This window comes from Chiroxiphia lanceolata, chromosome 3 (assembly GCF_009829145.1).
Source record: "Chiroxiphia lanceolata isolate bChiLan1 chromosome 3, bChiLan1.pri, whole genome shotgun sequence".
Classification (NCBI taxonomy): domain Eukaryota; kingdom Metazoa; phylum Chordata; class Aves; order Passeriformes; family Pipridae; genus Chiroxiphia; species Chiroxiphia lanceolata.
In genome coordinates, this window is record NC_045639.1 from 3,752,312 (window position 1) to 3,771,849 (window position 19,538).

Sequence of the window (19,538 nt, forward strand, 5' to 3'; positions counted from 1 at the left end):
TCCCCATGTCCCTGCATTCCTGTGTTCAGGTCACGTAGGCGAGGTGCAACTCCAGGACTTCCATGTAAGAGCTGGGCAACAAGCTCTGCTCTGGGAATGACGAGCAGGGGGCTGTGCTTTCAGAGAGCAATTTGTGCAGGCTTGGTCGGGATCCTGCCTGCAAAGCCTAAGTGGAGGCTGAGTGTGGAAGGCTGTGCAAGAGGTGCTGTAACTAATATGAGCATTCAGCTCTCCCATGGAACCCTTGGGCAGGTCTTGAATATGGCCAGTGTTTGGACTTGGACGAGGAAAATACTAGGTCTGTGTCAAGCAAGTGAGAAGTGGGTAAGTCCTCTACTGAAGGAAAACTGGAGGTCCCTCAGCCTGTGTAAAATGTGCTGAGGAGAGGGAAGTCAGAGAGATGGCTGGGAAGCAGGCTGTACTCTTTTTGGTTTTTTTAAATATAAAGCTATAGTTTGTTTAAACTGGCACAGTGTGGGAGTGATTCCACTGCAGCCTATTGACAGGGACTGGAGAGAAGCAGAGGACGTGGCCTAACAATCAGGGCTCTCTGGTCCCAGTGATGTTTATAATCACACAGTGATTTCTGCAGCATCTCTTGCTGATATGACAACACCTGCTCGTTGTATTCCTTTAGATATGTGAAAACAGTTTTGGTTTGTCCAGCAGTTTCATGAATTCTCCCAGCTTCACTCTGCCCTTCCTTCACTGATCACGGTGTGTTGTAGGGTAGAACCAAATTTCATTCAGCTTGGTGGGCATATGTGGCTCCTTCCAGCAGGCAGAGCTGGAATCACAGTGCTTTGGGTTGGAAGGGACCTTAAAGCTCATCCAGTTCCAACCCCCTGCCATGGGCAGGGACACCTTCCACTAGACCAGGTTGCTCAGACCTCCATCCAACCTGGCCTTGAGCACTTCCAGGGATGAGGCAACCACAACTTCCCTGGGCAACCTGTGCCAGCTTCTCCCCACCCTCACAGGGAAGAATTTCAGTGTGAAGCCATTCCCCCTTGTTCCATCACTCCAGGCCCTTGTCCAAAGTCCCTCTCCAGCTGTCTTGGAGCCCCTTTAGGCCCTGGAAGGTGCTGTAAGGTCTCCCTAGAGCCTCTTCCTCTCCAGGCTGAACAGCCCCAGCTCTCCTAGCCTGTCTCCAGAGCAGAGGTGCTCCAGCCCTTGGAGCATCAATCTCTCTTTGCAGTCTGCACAACACCCATAAAATCATTCCTACAGGAATTCCAGCTCCTCACACAAGAGCAAGTTGAGTTCAGCGAGATTTCACAGTGAAACAAAGTAACAGGGACAGAAAATAGAAAGGCCCACACCGAGGCCTTTTTAACAAGCAAAATATTTCAGATAGTACCAAACTCACTTTTTTCAGCTAGGTAGTTAACAAAGTTCCTCAAAAGATCGATGTTTTGGATCCAGTTTTTCCAAGATCAATCCTTTGTAGCTTCTCTGGCTTCCAGGGAACCACTTCAGTGGATGAAGGTAGACATGGGTGCTACATTTTTGAGCAACGGAGTAATCACTACATGAGTTTCGATAGCTCAGTCTGCAGGACTGTGGAACACTGATGGAATGCTTTGTGTTCTCAGGGCAAGTGTCAGGCAAGTCATGTAGCTTTAAACTATGTATTTATTCAGCTTTAGTTCTGATAAAAGCCGGGCTCTTTAACAACAGCCACTTTAGCAGTGGGAGTTGCGTGGCTGTAACGGAGAAAATTTGCTGTACAACACCCTCAAGTTACATGTCCTGGATGCTTAAACAGATTGCTGCAATTAAAAATACTAGATTAAAAAAATGCCAGTGGCCAGACACTGTTTATTTAAAAATATCAAGCTGTACAAAAGGAAAACAAAGGTGATTTAATTTTCTGAAGTACTGATGATGGAGTTGCCACATGGCATCCACTGACCTTACCTTCAATATTTAACAAAAACTGTAAACAGTCCCAGTCATATTACAAAGATTAATTGCCATGTACAATAATTAGTAGCCAGCAGTTAACAATCAGAGAGATTTTTCCATAATCTCTGCTCTTAGCTATAACGAGAAGCAGGCAGAGGGAAGACAGTTTACTTCATCTCATTCCTGACCTCCAGTTAATTTATGGAAGAGCTCTTCATCCAGCGTTTCATTCTGGTCTTTGGACCGTGTTGACAAGAAGATGTAGCCCCCAATATATTCATGGATGATTTTGCAGTCTGCACTCAGACAGGTGAAAGCGATGGAGACATTCTGGTCAAACTCGATGGCAACCTAAAGGAAACAGGGATGGCAAAATCAGGCACAGGGATAAGCTGGATTGGGAAGAAAGAGCAAGTGTGGGAGCACAGCTGGATCACAAATCCTGGGATGAAGCAGTACCTGCCTCTGCTAACCAAGATTTCTTGGTTCTGCTGCGCGTTGAGGGTGTTTGGCCGCTTGTTTCTTACTTTTCTGCTGTATCAGGGCCCTCTTGTGGTCAAAATAGTTTTGCTTGTTCAGGCAGGCGACAAAATCGTGCTTTTAACTCTTTTTCCAGTGGCATATGAAGTGAACACTGGGAAGAGCAGGAGTGGGACTCCCGACTCTGTGCACTTCACCAACAATGTTTAATCTGGCCTCTGTTACATTCTGACCCTAAATCTGCCTTTGCACTCCAGGTTTTGGTTTCCAGCTCCTGTTAGTTCTAAAATGCAGCAAACTGAGCTTAGTTGCTAACTGTGGTTCCTGCCTTTTTTTGAGAGGGATTTAAAGGAAACCCAGCAAATGTACCAGAATGACAGGCTCTGGCACAGGGAGTCCTTCAGGAGAGCAACAGGGAGCATATCTGATCTCTCCTGGTTCCAACAGATGGATGTGGAAAACTCTGTAAGCAGGAACAGTTTCCAAGGTGCTTCGATTTGCCTCAGGTCATACCAGTTCCACCCCACAAATCTACAATTTACAGAGTTGGCTTCAAGCTTTGAAACCCAAAATCAGGGACCACATATTGACAGGGTTGCTCACACTGTGGCCTTGCAATCTCAGTTTGGGATTTGAAAGACAAATCCTGTTATCCTCAGTCTGTAACAGAGACTGAATCCCTACAGTTCAGAGGATGATGCATGAGCTGGACTGCACAGAGTTCCAATGAGATTTTTACTGACAGCAGTGAATGTCACATGTTGGGATTCACCTTGGAGTCTCTGTATTTCGTCCCATCAAAACCAAGGGCGACTCGTAAGGAATAAACTCGGTAGGAACCTTTTAAACTGACGATCTTTTAGTTTCTGACTTTTTAACTACAGGCTCCTTCAGGAAAACTCCAGACAGCTCATCACACAGCACGTCACAACACGTTCAAAATCTTTTCACTGAGGTTTGAAAATATTTTCTGAAAGCATCCTCCAGTGTGTCTGAACTGCAAGGAGCGAGGGCAGGGCTGTTCCAGCTTTACCTGGCGAATTTCCCAGTTCACATTCCACTGCTTCATGTTGGAGAACCTCCATGTTGTGATAGGATCTCCCGTGGCCATATCTATCCGGATCAGCCTGTTGTAGGACACCCCGAGCACATCATCCTTTTTGCTTCCTTTAAACCTGGGAAAAAAAAACCCAACAAAACCTTTGAGCAGATCTGGTTGGCAATGATTTCTGTCTAGGGAAACATTTCACCTGCTCTCCCCTGACAGTGCAAAAACATGGGAAAAGTCACAACAGTCTGGGATCGAGGAGAGCATGGACCCTTCTTTAGAACAGGATTGGTTACAAAGCAAAAGTGTAGGCTGGTGAACCATGGTGTGAGATGGAAAATAATCAGGCAGGTAGATCTGCCTGAAATCTTTTCTAATTCATTGTTTCCTGCTAAAAACATACTGTTCTTCCTAAATGCATGAATTTTCATTTTATTTTTACTGGAAAAAAATGCCAATGATAATTTTCATTCCTTCCTTTCTCTAATGTTGAAACATGGTCTTCTAGTTACATTAACCTAAATCATATAATCAAAATAAATTTAGTATTTTATATATCACCATTTTTACATTTTATATATGACCATTAAGTTATCAAAACAACTGTTGGCAATATATACATATTTCTGGGTATAAATAACATGGCAAAAATATTGAGACATTTTAACATTTCAATTTTCTTCTGATTAGAGATGAAAAATAAACATAAAAGTATCAGAACCTTTGGGGGCAGAAATTTTTGAGTTGGGAATAGGTGGGAAAAGATCTCTCTGGTAAAGAAACCACCTTCCTGATGAAAGCTGGAAGAGATCTCACCTGTCTGCTCTTAGTATTTTCAGCATTTTAGATCCTGTTTGTGAACTTTCTCTCCTTAAATGTACCGGACTTTAGGGAAAGAATGTGACCTGGACACAATTTGTGCTTTACTTGACACCACACTGAGATAAATTCACCACAAGATGCTTTGCTTATGCTACAAAACACAGTTTAGGTGTTGGTGTGTTTAAAGGGGATTAGTGGTGACACACGGGGTGAAAATTCCCAGGGCCAGGGAAATCAGGCAGAACCCTGGCTCCAGTTGACTCTCCAATGCTTCCCAGGAACAATTTAGAAACTGGAACACCCAAGGACCAACGTGGTCTTGTAGTTCCCATAAGGCTACTGGGTTTTGGGAATTCAGAGAGTTTAACAGTCCAGATGTGGGCTGTTCTGTGCCAGCTGGCCTCTGTGCCAGGGAACAGCTCCCAGCTGCTTCAGTTTATACCACAGATGATTCCCAACTAGCCCTGGAAGAGGTGTTGGGAACAGATTAAGGAAGGTGCCTCCAAGGATGGTTGTGTCCGTACTTTTCAGCTGTCTGGTGTTTTGTCAGGAGAAGAGACTGTGGGTCAGAACCCTGCTGTGTCCAAGGGAAGCTGCTGTGGACACAACAGGACCTTTCTTGTGCTCACTGCTCTTCTGGATCAACCTAAAAAAGGGAGCATTTGCTGCTTTCTTAATGAAATGCCAAAGAAATCAGTGTTTTATCATATTCCAGTGAGCAAAGGTCAGAGTGAACACATACTGCAAACCTGAGCACACCGGAGAGATGTGCATGTTTTACATTTTAGTGAGTCAGTAAGTGATTTTAATGAATAATAACTAATGAAATTTAGTGATGTCCATAAGGGTTTAATCCTAGAGGTATTGTAGTCCAGGCAAAACCCCACAGGTCTGTATGAAGGCAAGTGTAATGAACACGTTGTGGCAGCTTGGCACAGCTGTGGGATGCGATTACCTTACGACGTAGTAGGATAAGCCAAACTCGGGCAGGGACTGCCATGCCTGGATAAAACGCAGCTTGGCCTCCACCAGGGACATCTGGGATATGTTCTGGTGGGCTTCCAGAATGCGAGCAGTCAGCTGGGAAACACGGGAAGGGAGAGAGGTTTCAGTCGAGCGGAGAACAAAAATCCCGTTGCTTCCACTGAATCAAACACCGTCAGCTGAGACAGCTCGTGCAGAGGCACCACAGAGGGCACCTGGGGACAGACCCTGAGCACCAAGGGCAGGACAGAACAGGGCACCAGGGGCTGGGGGCTGGGTTTGTGCAGCACTGGCTCCATACACTGCTCTGGAGACTCCCCTCGGGATGGGTAGGCTGAGCTCTTCCGCAGCAAAAGCAGTGGACAAGGAATTAGGTGGAGAGGAAGGAGAGGCACCCAGGCCAAGTGGACAGGGAGACCCTGCTGTTCCAGATGCAGAGTAACCTCCTGTCCTTAAAACCTTCCCTTCTTTCTCTGAAGAGACTTTCAGGGACAGTGTATCAGGAGCAGGGATGACTCAGGCAGGGATGGGGATGTAGGAGAAGTGCTGAGACACCTGTCCCTGTGTTCACTTTAAAGAAAGTCCTCTTACAAAGGGACAAACGAGTACTGCAGGTGATCCTACTGTACAGCTTCCAAATGCTGCTTGGTTCCAGCCTCACCCCTCAGCAACCCCTGGAACCACCCACCCCCAGCCAGAGCCACCTCGGGATACCTGCTTGGACTTGTATTTCTTGGTGTAACGCAGCGAGACGAAGCATTCCGGCTTCATATCCACGCTCTCGGGGTCAGAGGTGGCCTGGGCAGACATGTTCTTCATCTGCAGGAATGACAGGATCTTCTGCACCTCGGGCTGGTAGGAGCTGTCAGCCATGGTCCTGCCTTTGGAGGCCAGGACACAAGCAGCCATCCACCGAGCGTATTGATCCTCCTGCAGCGGCACAGGGCACGGTTGGACACTGTTAGGCTTTACACCTTCAAGGGAATCCAGTACTTTGGAATAGATCCCCTGGGGAATTTGATCACGTGACTGGTTGTCACCCAAGGAATGGGTTTACACCATTCGGTTTGAAGCATTTTAATGCAAACGAAATAAAACTGAAAACTCGTGTGAGATCCTTGTCACTTTGCCCTCATCTGAATGGGGACAGTTCTAATCCAGGAAAGAACAGAACAAAATCCAAACCTCAGCCCTCTGAAAACATCACAACAAAATACTGGAATCTCCTTTTATTTTTTTGATAGTTTGTTCTTTTTTTAATTTCTACCAGCCTTACTTGGAAACTGGTGAAAACAGTGATGATAAAATGCTATCACTGGAAAATGATACACACAGGGTTATTGTCCTTTTATCCCCATAACCATCATGTATTTATTAGGCCACCACATCATTCTTAAATTTTACCAAAGGTCTAGATAATAAACTCTCTGCAGCATTCTTATTTTTCTCTACAAATTCTAGGACAGGACAACAGGTCTTCTAGACAATCTGCCATAAATCTGGAATAGAAACTTCCCCTTGTCTTGTTACTCACGTTATCACATCTCAAATACACTTCATTCATGCCATCAGCAACAGGAATTAGCAACTTGATTCCAAACTTCTTCGCTGCAACATTTACATCTGGTACAACTTCACATCCTGGATCACAGAGAATCAGAAGGAAATGAGTTGGTTTCATTCCTGTATCACTAATTTTAATTACTGATTTAGTACTAAAGGACTAGATTTAATACTAAAGATGTTTTCCTTTGAGATCAGAGGACTTAGGAAAGAAAGGAAAATTCCTACCTTTTAGGTTTAGCTTCTCAATGGGCTCTCCCTGTGCAGATTCCTTGTTTTTAAAATAAGATATTGAAGTGTCTCTGAAGATAAACCAGTATGACTTGATAGCTTTGAGTGAGAGCTTCCTGGGCCTACAGGAAACAAAGGAATCACACTGGTTCCTATCAAAATGGACAAACTGCCAAGTCACTCACAAATATTCTGGTGGATCTGAAACTTAATCTGAATATCTAATTGTCTAACACAACAAAATTCTATTCCTTCACTAATTATGAAGGTTCTGCAGCACTTCAGGAGAGAAAACCAGAGGTGTTAGCTCTATTTATTAGAGAAACACTTCACAAGTAGTGACAAAGGCCAACAATGAAGTTAAAAGGAAGAAAAAAGAAAAACAACTATTCCAGTCCTTCCTTCCCTTTAAATCTAAGATGATGGTACAAAGAATATAGAGCTGTCTGGAAAGGTGATTTATTATACACACTCTTGCCTTCTCCAGACCCTTTCTAAAAATCCTAGTTTAGAATCCTTGCTAGAAAATGGTGAAAAAAAGCTGAAAACTGCTTTTTGAAAAAAATATTGTATTTCTCCACAATATTGTCACCCACCTGAAGCATCATTTACTGTTGTGCTAATGTGGTGCAGGCTGAGAATAAATAGGACTAAAAGTCCAGCATATGAATACTAAAGCAGTAGGACTTGCAGAGCTTTGCATTTTTATCATTAAGCAAATAATTACAGGAGCAAAATGTTGTTGTTCCTTTAAAGAAACATTTTACACCTTACTTAGCTTCTACAATGTCTTAGGTTTAGTAAGTGATTTATCAAGAACACAGGAACTTTTTCCTGATGAAAAATAACAACTGAATGCTTTTAAAAGCAAACTCTTTTAAAAACCTCTTTTAAAAGCAAAGCTCCACTGCTGGGGGAAAACAAACAATCCATTGTTAAAAGCTTGAATTCCCTTTCTTCTGAAGGCACCTGAATAATCTGAATGTCAAATAAAATTCCTAATTGGAAATTAATAATTAACAATTCTGAACAGTCAACAACAGTTACCATTTTTCAGGTGCAGTTTTCAGTTCCCTGACTACTAAACACCATCTGTCCACGGAATGAATCTGATAAATATTCGTGCAACAGGAAAATTTATCTTTCTGAAACACAAAGAGTGTTTTCTGATAAAGGGCACTGCAGACTTGAGGTCTCTGCAGTCGTTTAGATCACCCATAAATCAAGATATTATAGCGGGATCACAGAAACTCATTTTGATATTAGAAAAAACAGCCTCTGTGTTGGGTTAGAAAAGGGGTCATTTGGTTATTTCTTTTGTTCAAAAAATACATTCCCCAAGGTTGCCTTCAGAAATTCTCCTCAGGGAGAACTGCGAGTTTCTTCTAGTTTTTCATTGGCAAAAACCAGTAAAATGGGATCAAAAATAGAACTGTAGAGTTTTGTTTAGAGACGAGTGATGAGCGTGATCTTTTAATAAGTACAAGTTTAGTTACCCCAGCACCCCAAAAGCTGGAAAGATTTGCCAGAAGAAGCAAGAGAAAGATTGGAAGAGGATGGTATTAGGATATATTAGGGGTATATGTTAACTTATAACTGTAGGATCTGCTGTTAGATCAGAGTGAAAAACTCAGGAGATCTCTTGTAAGGTTAAGCCTGTTTTATTCAGCTTAAGGTTTTGCCTGGTTTGTTATTAAATTAACAACTCACCTAACTAGCCTGAGATTATCAGCAAGTTTTGGGATGTCTGTGATGTCCTCCTATTGGGAACAATTAGGAATAACTTTAGTACAATGCACTCTGTTAGAAAACCCAAGAACTGGGTGGGATCATCAGAGCCAACACCTCTGACACCGTGACAGCCATTCCAGGATCCCAAAGGACCTACCAAAATGTTACTTGTGCTTCCACCTTCCAGTGTCACTTCCAGGTTAGAAAGTGCAGCTTCTACTTCATCTACTTCCGATTCACAGGTGGAATCTTGTGCCTCTGACGATAATGACAACTTGCTGACATGATACTGCAATAAAACATCAGTAAACAACAGTCAGTGTATCAATTAGCAACACAAAATCACAGCACACGAGAAGGACCATTTGGCCTTCTGGGTCTTGGACAACTGTGTGGAGTTCTGCAGCACAGAACCAGGGTTTTTTCCCAAGGAAACAGGGATGTCCATTATGCTCTCCAGTGCAATGGCTGATAACAGTTTTGTATTTTAATTGCCAGTGTTTGCATCCCTTCACTGTTATAATTGTCCCTGTTCTGGGAGGTGGACAAGATGCTACATTTGCATCCTTGGAACCGCAAGCTTTAAGCGCCACCCATACCCGGTGGAAACTCGGAGCAAAGTTCCCTGGTGTTCTGCAGCGGCAGGGCTGTGAATTTTTGGCAGCTCCATTTACATTTGAAAGGAAGGAATTTATTATCACCAAACATTCGTGCCTTATTCCCCACGGTCAGGGCCTGAGCCGTGCTCGCTCATGTTAAATTTCCGTGTGCTCCACAGTGCCCTTCCCTTCATATTGTACTGCAGCCTTTTCTCTGTCTGTTCTGAACATGTGTATTACAGAAACGTTCAGGAAGGAGAGGTGAAAGGATGGTAGCAACACTTCATACTAATCTTCTGACATCTGATACCAAAGTGGCATCCTGGGTGTGGTTTGCTCTAGACAATGTTAGTAAGTGGTTCCATACTGGTATGTGCCCGTTTGAATAACGGTGTCACTGCTGCTCCTGACTTGGGTTGGTTTAGCTGCTGGATGCTGCTTATAGTTTCTCACCCAAAGAGCAGACCCCAATCCAAGCAGAGCTGCTGGGCTCTATCCTGGTCCTGTCCTAGCTTGTGCCTGCCTCCTGAGGAAACAGGTTTTGCCACTTGGATCAAGTACGTGCCTGTATGGCAGCGAAGATCAGCATTTCCTCCTCCGTGCAGTCGATCTCCTCCAGCAGGATGGCCCAGCGGGCCTGCTCGTAGAGCTGGTTGATTCTCACTGCATCATACTGCAGCAAAAAAAGAACAACACTGGCCATTAATGACCCAGGTACAGATTCATAATCAGCTGATCTAACATGGGGCTGAACCACAACCGTTGTTTCCTTCCTCCTCCCACCTCTGCCTTGTTCCCTTCTCCTGTACCAGCTTGTGTGCCTGGGGCACGGTGACTTGCTGAGCCAACAGAAAATGCACCAGGAGCCCTTGGCTGAGGCAGAAGGGGAGATTAAGACACCCCCTTTTGAGGCAGCAGGCCCTGGAGTGGTGTAGCAGAACTGTGAAACCACACTGTGGGAGTGCCAGCAGCGTGACAGGGCTGGTACGAGGGTGACACGCGGAACCCTTGTCCCTCACTTCCCCTCTTTGCTCTTGGCTCTTTCAGTTCCGGTTCTGCCTTTGCAGCAGCTTCATGTTAGTCAGATCTGCCTTAATTCACCATCCCTTTTTTGGACAGTGATTTTTTTCTTATTATCTACGTGGTTAATAAGCTGGAGTGACTCAGAAATATTCAGCCCCAGAGCTGGTGAGATGTAGGTGCTGGGAGGGTAAACCTTTGGGGCATGACCTCTTCCAGCAGAGGGGAGATATTCAGCTGCCTGAAGTATTTTTGGGCTGTGGCTCCGTGGCTGGCTGGGACAAAGAAATGTTTGGGTTGCTGAGTTTGAGACAAATTTCAGTAGGGGTGACATTTCACCCCAAACCATGAACTGGAAAGTGTCCTGATCACTTCTGAGGGGTTCAGCCCAGAAAAGCTGTGAAATTCAGTGAGGAGACTAGAACAGAAATGTCATTTTTAAGTTCATTTTCAAAAGCAGGGCTTATACCATTGCATCATTTAGGTCTAGTTTTCCCCTTAATTTTTTCATGTCAAAAGAGAGAGAGAAAGTAAACCAGCCCCTCTGGAAATATGGATACTGTTTCTGGAGCTCTTCAGAGCTCTCATCTTTATACTTAAGATCTTAAGAACGGTGTCCAGAGGGTAAAAGTGCAGCTGTAGCTGAGGGGAAGAAATTGGATTTGACTTCTGAAGGGCCTGTAACAAATCCTAGCTAAAATCCTATATATATCTACATTCTTTTTTATTATGTAGCTCCTTGACATGAAAGCAAGCAAACAATGAACAGCAATAAAAACAAAGCTCTTACTTTCGGATTCAAATCAAAGAAAGTGTAATATTTAAAGCGCAGAAGAAGCTGATCCTCCTCCAGAACGCCTTGTTCCATGAGGGATCGAGAGGAATCCAGCCAGCTGGGGAAGAAAACAACCCACAGATTCATCTGCACAGGAAAAACCCCAACACATGCAGAGCTCCAATGCAATCGTGAAACAAAAGAGGGAACAAACAGCTCTAATTCCTGCAAGTCCAGGGAAAAGTCAGATAATTCAAGAAGGTGGAATGTTCATAGGGATTTCCAACTTTCCTTGTATAAACACAATACCTACAATCTTCCTCATTTTTTTTCTCCAGCACTACTCAAAACATGAGGAGTAGATGCCAGGAACTAAGCAGTGACTTGTTGTGGGGTGACCAGTGCCTGTAAGATTCTTTCTTCTTCATTCCCAAAAACGGGAGTTTCAGTTAAACAAGGGGAAGAATCTGCCTGCAATATTTTGAATTCCCATTTTGATTCCAGTATTTGCTGGTTTATAATTCCAGCTCCTTCTGTCATCCAGTGAAATACAATGAAAATATCCAAGTCACTGTTAAATGCCCCACAGATGACTGACAATCCATATTTTAGTGCTAGAGGGACAATCCTCTCACACCATGAGAGCCCTGAGTGCTCTGTACTCTCTGTGGTGGACAAAAAGCAACGTTTGCTTGTGCAGAACTCACTTAATCACCTACTTGTGGTGCAAAATTACTGAATTTATCCACGTGCCCATTCCCATTGAAAGCCTTGGGAGTTTGCAATCCAAACTGACAATGACACCATTGACCATTTTCAAAGCAAAGGATCTCAAAGAGAGGCACCTTACCCTGCATTAAGCTTGGCTTTGTCAGCCAAGCTCCGTGGCTGGTACATCTCTGCCAGCATTTCTGGGGAACAGTTGGGATAACTGAGGGCCAGGACGTTGCAGTTCTGCTCAGTCAAGGGGCTGTCACTGAACCAGGTGATTGTGGAAGAAGCTGGTGACCCACTGACAGGATCATAAATGGGTGTCATGGTTTTACTATACAATCCTGGATTTGCTGCAAGTTAAGAGTGTAACACGTTATTCCAGGGAAAACTGGTCTTGTCTACCACTTGCCATCATAAAAACCCCTTTTCTTTCAAGGCAGTCTCCTGTCTCTGCTGTTTCCACCTGGCCTTGTCCTCTCCCAGGTGAGGTGACCTCAGGGACAGAAGTGCTCTGTGAGATATCTCAGTTGTGCTGGACACGGGAAACACACACTTTCAAGCCTTTATTTCTCATTTTCCTTGCAGGTTGCCAAATTCCATGAATATTTGTGTGCAGGGCCACAGCTGATCACCTGTTTGCTGGTATGGCCTTTCTCATATCAGTGGAAAGGAAAACATTTGTAGGAACAACAGGAAAATATCGATATATTGAAGATTTCCTGAAGCCACTGATTTCAGGCTCTGTGTCTGTGACTACCATCCTACATAAACAGGTCTCCCTGGGTTTAATTGCACAACAAAGAGTCCCTTCCTCTTTTTGACTTTCACTCAGAAGAATAAAATCATATTGACTCCTCATTACCTGGTAATCCAGAACTTGCTGGGGAGTTGCACAGGTTTAAAATATCTTCTGTGACTGGTTCTTTGCTGTTCTTGTCCTTTTTCTTTTTCTTTTTGAGTGTGTCTCCTGATTGCTTCAGCAGAGAGAGTTCTTCTGAGCGTCTGATATCTGCAAGGGCAGTTTGGGAAGTGAAGCAAGATGAGACTTAGCAGATTCAGGAAGCTCCATGTTGCAATCTGAACTTTATTTTTAGCAGGTTGAAAGCAGTAGCCGTGGAAAATCCAGTAATTCTGTAACAAGGCTTTGGGCTGTGAGAGGGAGTTTTGACAGGATTTAAGCCTGCTTTTGTGGGAAGTGTAACTGCATTTTAGAGCACCAGGAAAACTCTTTCTCCCTTGTGGCTCTGCAGTCACCTTTGGGCATAATATCTGAAGTTATGAATATCTGAATTATCAATAAGCAAGAACCACTGTGTTTGAAGCTCATGCCTTTTATTATTCACTATTTCTCACAGTAGTTTCTGTCTGGGCTGTCCACTGTTCCCTGATGCACTGCTCATTCAGACAGGTATTTTCAGCTGCAAACCTGGCACTTCACTTCTGAGAAACACTTTTACCTTGGGGTAAACAAAGGGTTGTTTTTTTTCTTTTTTGACAGTATTCACTCCTGAGGAAAGTTACAGCATTCCTGCACCGACTCAGTCTGGGAGAAATATTTAATTTGGCCAAATGCCAGGTGTATAATTATGGCATCGTTATAGCAGAGCTGTTAAGTATAATAAAGACAGGCTACACCTTTCACAGTCCATTGCCAGGAGGTGGAATTGGAAGCTGCCTTGTGGTCAACATGAGGCAGTAAATTCCTTCTGAAAATGAGGGTGTTACTGGGCTGAGCTCTGAAGACCTAAATTAAAACGAGGATTTTAATCCCCATTTTACCCTAAAGCTAAGGGATTCTGAAGATGGTTTGCAGACTCAAATTATTCCCTGTTGAGCACAGGCACATCTCTGGCATTCCCCAAAACCTCATCTCCACTTGGAGGTGCTCCATTATTGGAAAGAGGGACTTGGAGCCTCAGTGCTGTGAGACATTCGTAGGCTGGTGTGGGGTCATTAAATATGCCCTGATCTGAACAGGTTTGGGCATATAAAAGTTTTGAACATTCAAAACATGCTGCTTCTGAAGTGAATATATAACCACTATGCTGAGTAAAAATAGGTGATAAATCAGCTGACACCATAAAATGGCTGTGGTGAAGGCTGGTGGAGGACACTGATAAGCTCCAGCTCTCAGTCAATGGCACGGAATAATCAGGACCAAGTCCTGCTCCAGGAGGATCAAGATTCCTATGAAACCACCAACAGGACCTTGACTATCTAGTCCTCCTGCAGCTCATGGGACACATTTCTGACAGTGTGTGCATCAGTTCTCACAGAGGCTGAGAACCACTGACATGCACTGCACACTAAAAACCAAAAAATCTGTCTCAAATTTCTCCTTGAGCTCAACGGTTTTGTGAGGAAGGACTTCACACCAAAACAGAGTCACCCAATGAAACACTCCAACTTAGTTGCCAGAGGGGGTTTATCTTTACTTACTGAGAATTTTGCAGATGTCACTGACAGCTCTGAACACCATGGTAGAGAAGCTGACTTTGAGCCTCACCGTCTTCATGTTTGGCAGGCGGAGCCGCAGCATTTTGTGCTGGGGGGTGAAGAACAGCTTGGCATCTGCCTGCACCCCGCACTTGTCCAGTGTCCAGTGGGTTTTCAGAAGCCAGCACTTCTTTTGCTCCCACCAAAAAGCATAGTCTGACCAGTCTTGTGATATATCTAGGAAAACACAACATGGTTGTTAATGAACTGTGGAGCAAACATGCAAAAAAACTCGGTTTGGAAACAGTTCTCTGCAAACAGGAATATTTATTTACATCAAGCAGCAACCACAGCTCCTGAGGTCTGAACCCCATTTGCTGAACACTTGTGGCAGCCACTGGGAACTAACTTTGTCAATGTGTAGCAGCAGGTAAAGTTTCTGTGTGGTCTTGGTTGAGCTGTTCCCATCTTTTCCATCATTCCTCGTTCCTCCTCATTGTCTCTGCCACACAGAGGCTGTTCCTCAGCGTGTCTCTAACACAGCAGAGCCCTGGCCTATGGCGGAGTTCCCTGGTCAAAACTGTGACTCAAATTTGCTTTAAATATTAATACTGAAAGCTTTTCACACTAGTTGAGTACTAGTGAAAAAAATACTGTGAAAAATTAGCCTTCTGACCCTGTGGAAACTCCGACTGCATCGGTTTCCGGCTCAGTCGTGTGTGTAAGTGTGCAGAGGGTGACAGAAGTGTTTTCCACCTGTGCTCACTTGCTGTGACTGTACACAGGGTATTTTACTTTCCATTTCTTAACCTTGACTTGGTCAGTCTCAGCTGTTCCCTCCTGAATGTGTGCAATGGATAATGTGGCTCAGATTTTATCTGGGATGCCCCAAAAGCACAGGAAACAGTAACTTCTGAAGTGCCTTTTGACAACTCATCCTGTCTCTTTGACTGCCACAGGTAGATAAATGAGGTATCAGCCCCCCAAACTGCCCACCTATAACATCTGTCTGGGAAGGGAGTTGAATAGTCAGCCTGCTCTGATTATTTTTGTCGAACTGGAAGGGCAAACCCAAAGTTTTGTTTGCACTGTGGTAGCACAGGGGCTTTGGCCACAGACAGGGAGGGGTCCTGACCACATAAAACCCCGAGTCTGAGCATCTCCACGCTCTGTGCCGTGGCACAAGCGAAGGCAGCGCCGTTTCAAAACCTGCAGCAGCCTCTCTTTGTAGAGGGAAAGCTGCACTTATTACTTGGATAACACTGTGTAAATGAAACAGGTCTTTACTCACTCATTTTTTCTACTAATTTCAGCATCAGTCCTCCAATGTGAAGGTCCCCTGTGACCTGTAGTAAAAATTCCTTTTCTACGCCTTCATGTTGATGGTCAACTGTCAGCAAGAGCTCCCAGGTGTGAGACCCATAGTCAGTTGAGGAACTCATGTTGGAAAAGGTCTGTGTGAGCTCTGCAAAAACAAACAGGATGTTTTTCCTCCACTCTCCCAAACAAATGCATTTCTCCACAGTCTCAACACAATTCCACACTGCCAAGACTTCGCAGCGGCCTTGGCTGGAACTTCAGAGGTGTTATCTTGTTACCTCTGAACTAGACTCTGCTCTGGTGATTGCTGTTGCAAGATAGCAATGTGGGGGTTTTTTTGTTTTTATTTTGATTTCACCTCTCCCCCAACTCAGTTGCCTCCAGATGGGGAGAGATGGCCCAGTTTCACCCGGGTTTTACCACCATCCAGGGCTAATCTGCCAGCCTGGACACCAAAGCCTGCAGTTGTGGGTGGGATCTGTTTTGGCAATCTGTCCAGTGAGCGAAGGAATTTCGTTGACTTGTGCACTCAGAGCTGTAATTTTCACTGCAAATCAAAGTTTACACTTGCAGTTCTGCCAGCTTGGGCCCATGGGACCAAATCCAGGGCGTAGTTTTACCTATTTGGGTAGGTGAGAGGGGAGACAATAAACCTTAGTGGCTCTCTGCCAGCAATATCCAGGCACAGAACTGCAGTTCCTGCTGCCTCGCACAGGGACGTGTCCTGTCTCAGCAGGGGGAATTGTCTGGGATCCCACCAGGCTCCAGCCAAGACAGGTAAACAATAATGGTGCCAAGCCAAAGCAGAGAAGATGCTCCAAGTAGAAGCTTTGGTTATCATCAGCTGAGTTCCAATTCCTGAAGAAAGAGCGTGTAGGTACAAGGTGACTGATGCTGCAGGCAGGGTCTGTGACATTTAACCAGCGAGAGAAGATACCACATCAGCTCTCTGACCTGAAACAAGGCTTTGCAGCTGAGGCTTAGGCACTAAAGTCACTGACTTCCATTTATTGCAGATTTTCAGCAACACAGGAGAACCCAGGTCACAGACACAGCTGAAGGTGCCCCACACAGGCTGCTTTTAACACAAAAACAACGGGGAACTGTTTACAAACAAGGCCAGAGGGGATGTAACAGCGTTAACAGGCTGTTGTAGATGTTTTTTAAAAACCACAAGTATTCAGTAACTTAAAACCTTTATCCTAAAAGTTAAGTCAAACCCAGAAAAATCAAGGGTGGTTGGCACAGGTGAGGAGCGAGAGAAGGAATGACCTTTTCTGGGACTGGCTGCAGGACAAGATCAGACCAGCTTGGGTTACAATAATGTAAAGGTTAGAAACAGGGTAAATTAAATTCACCTATTTATCAAATTTGATAAGTTGTTAATTAGGTTTCCTGCAGAATTTGTGTTATGGAGTACAGTGTAAATCCAAGTCATCTGTTTCAGTGAAGTTCTCTTAAAATCTGTGCTCAGAACACAGTGTTGTGGACGTGGTTCCTTCAGCTCCTTTGGGCTTAGGTCATACCTGGTGTCAACACTACTGATACAAAACTTGGTATCGAAGGGAGAATAGAAATGAGCTGGTAATGACAAATTCTACTAATAAGGAAAAGTCAGTCAAACATAAAGGCAAAAGATTTCAAAGATTAAATTAAGATTTTAAAGATTAGATGGATTCCCCCTTCAATGAATGACAACATAAATGAAGCAATGTCCAGCTCAAGGCCATCCTTTCAGGGGGAAATCCCCTTACCAACGAGTTCTACTGGGACAGAGCTGTGAGCCTGCCCAGAAATTCTAAAATTGCAGTGACATTTAGAGAGCCCTAAGTCAGAAAACTGCAACTTCCTAACTGTGTGACTCCAAGAGGCCAATTTACACCGCTGAACAAGCACTATTGTTAGCCGGGATCTTGGATGTGCCAGCCCACACCTTTTCACCAAACAGTTACTAAACCAACAAGGGTTGATACTTATCCAAGAAGTTTGCTTGGCTTGCCTTGGTAAATAAAGGCATTGTGTTGGACACTGGGAAAACCTGTGGCTTTCCTGCCTCTGGGATAGAGGATTTGGAACTTGTGCTGCTGTGTGCCACATGGATTTATTTAGGAGCTTAGTTATGCATTAGACCGAGTGGAAGGGAAGGGCTGGGACTCTCCTGAAGCATCCAAGGCACAGTTCCCAAGGGGTCTCCCATGCAGGTAGGGCTTTCAGCACAAGGGCAGTGCAAGGTGCAGAGAACAGCTGTCATTCCTGACTTTAGAAAAATCAGGATGCCCCTAGTCAAGCTCCTACGCATCACTAACAACTCCAACAGTAACCCACAGCCGGCCTACGGATGAGAACGACGTGATTTTATTTCAGGTGTGTGGGGTGGAATGTGGCAGATGAACTTGTTCCACCATAAACCCTTGTTCCACCATAAACCAGTGCTGTTACGGAGAAGCACCAGTCTCACCTGCCCTCTTGTACCAGCGAAAACATTTGGGAGCTCATCTGGATCTTTTTTTCGTTTCTTTTTAAATTTGGTTTCGCTTCCCAGTCTAATTCTGCACACAAATGCCTGTGCTGAAAACGAGCAGCCCAAGGGGTGGGTGAAACCCTTTCCTTCTTCAGGCTGAGTTGGAAATCCATGGCCTCGGTGCAGCTAATCCTGGCACTGTATCATTCCCTAAAGCCGCTCTCTTCCCCACTTCCTCTGCAATCCAGGAGGTTTCAGTTTGGAGATAAGGCAAGGCAAACACTAGTAAATCTACCGGAGCACGCAGCACAAACAAAGCCCGCTCGTGAAAATGGGCGCAAGCGAAGCAACCAACACCTGAGCATGAAAACCCAACCGAACCCAAACTGCCGGGACTCCACGTCCCACAACCTCCGGGTCAAGCCTGGATCTGCTCGGGAACGCGCCCCAGCTCCCGGGCTCCACGTGGGCTCAGCTGCAAGGCCTGGCACGGGCAGATCAGACAGGCCAGAAACGTGTCTCCAGGGCACTGCTGACTCCGGTCGGGATTCCTACAGCGCGCTCTGCCCAACCCAGCCACCGAAGAGCAGCGATGGCTCGACAGACCGAGCTCTGCGCGGGTCTCAGCACGCACAGCCCCAAACTTCAAACCGTGCGTGGGAGCGAAGGAGGATGCGAGCCGTGCTCGAGCAAGGCGCTAAACAGCCGGGGTTAAGCTCGAGGGGGGCGAAACGATGTTTCCCGGAGTATCCCTCGGGCCGGCGGCGCCCGGGGGGTCCCGCGGAGCAGCGCCCGCGGCAGCGCCCGCTTTGAGGAAGTGCCGGGCGGCCGCGGAGGAGGCGCCCGCTGGGGCCCCGGAGCGCCGAACCGCGGCCAAAAGCGCCGGCAAAGGAAGAAATAACCGCGGGTGGTCGGGCACTCCCGCCGCGGGTGCAGCGCAGGGCCGCCCGCAGGTGATGCCCCGGGGCCGCTCCCGCATCGCCCGCGCTCCCGCAGCGCTGCCCGCGCTCCCTCACCTGCCGGCCCCGCTGGCAGCGCTGCCCGCGCCTCCCGCGCCCTTCGCCGCCACCTGCCTCTGACACGCGAGGGGAGGAGCGGCACCCCCGCGGGAGGCGGCCCTTCCTCCCTCCTTCCCCTTCCCCTTCCCTCCGCCCCGCGCGCCGTGGGAGCGCGTCCCGCCCGGAGACAGCACCCCAAAGGTGACCCTGAGGCCAGCGAGGCACCCCCGGGTGCTGCTTTTAGGCTGCGGCTGTGGGGAGGTTTTGGGGCTACCCTGAGAAAATCGGTTCCAAAGGTGCGACGGCAAGGAATAGAAGTGCAATGGCAAAGAACAAAAAAGGTGTGTTTGGAGGCGGAATTGTGTTAGGAGGCACAGGATTAAAGTGGGCCGAATCGGCAGAAACCAGGCAAATGCTTCTCCAGGAGCCAGATTTCCACAGGCAGTCT

At 45.8% G+C, this 19,538-nt stretch overlaps 2 protein-coding genes across 3 annotated transcripts in view; one reads left to right on the forward strand and one right to left on the reverse strand.

Annotated features, from left to right (window-relative positions):
• The window catches only part of BMP2 (bone morphogenetic protein 2), a 221,942-nt gene that overhangs the window by 18,386 nt on the left and 184,018 nt on the right, over positions 1-19,538 (forward strand). The window lies entirely within an intron of this gene.
• On the reverse strand, positions 1,656-19,205 carry FERMT1 (fermitin family member 1). Its single transcript, XM_032681639.1, has 15 exons — positions 19,109-19,205; positions 15,603-15,776; positions 14,315-14,548; positions 12,738-12,884; positions 12,012-12,225; positions 11,177-11,279; positions 9,932-10,039; positions 8,925-9,056; positions 8,747-8,796; positions 7,034-7,158; positions 6,777-6,883; positions 5,957-6,172; positions 5,214-5,338; positions 3,422-3,563; positions 1,656-2,259 (listed from the first exon to the last, which is right to left on the reverse strand). Exons 2-15 carry the CDS (start codon positions 15,751-15,753, stop codon positions 2,086-2,088), a joined length of 2,028 nt encoding a protein of 675 aa, XP_032537530.1. The 5' UTR covers positions 15,754-15,776; positions 19,109-19,205; the 3' UTR covers positions 1,656-2,085.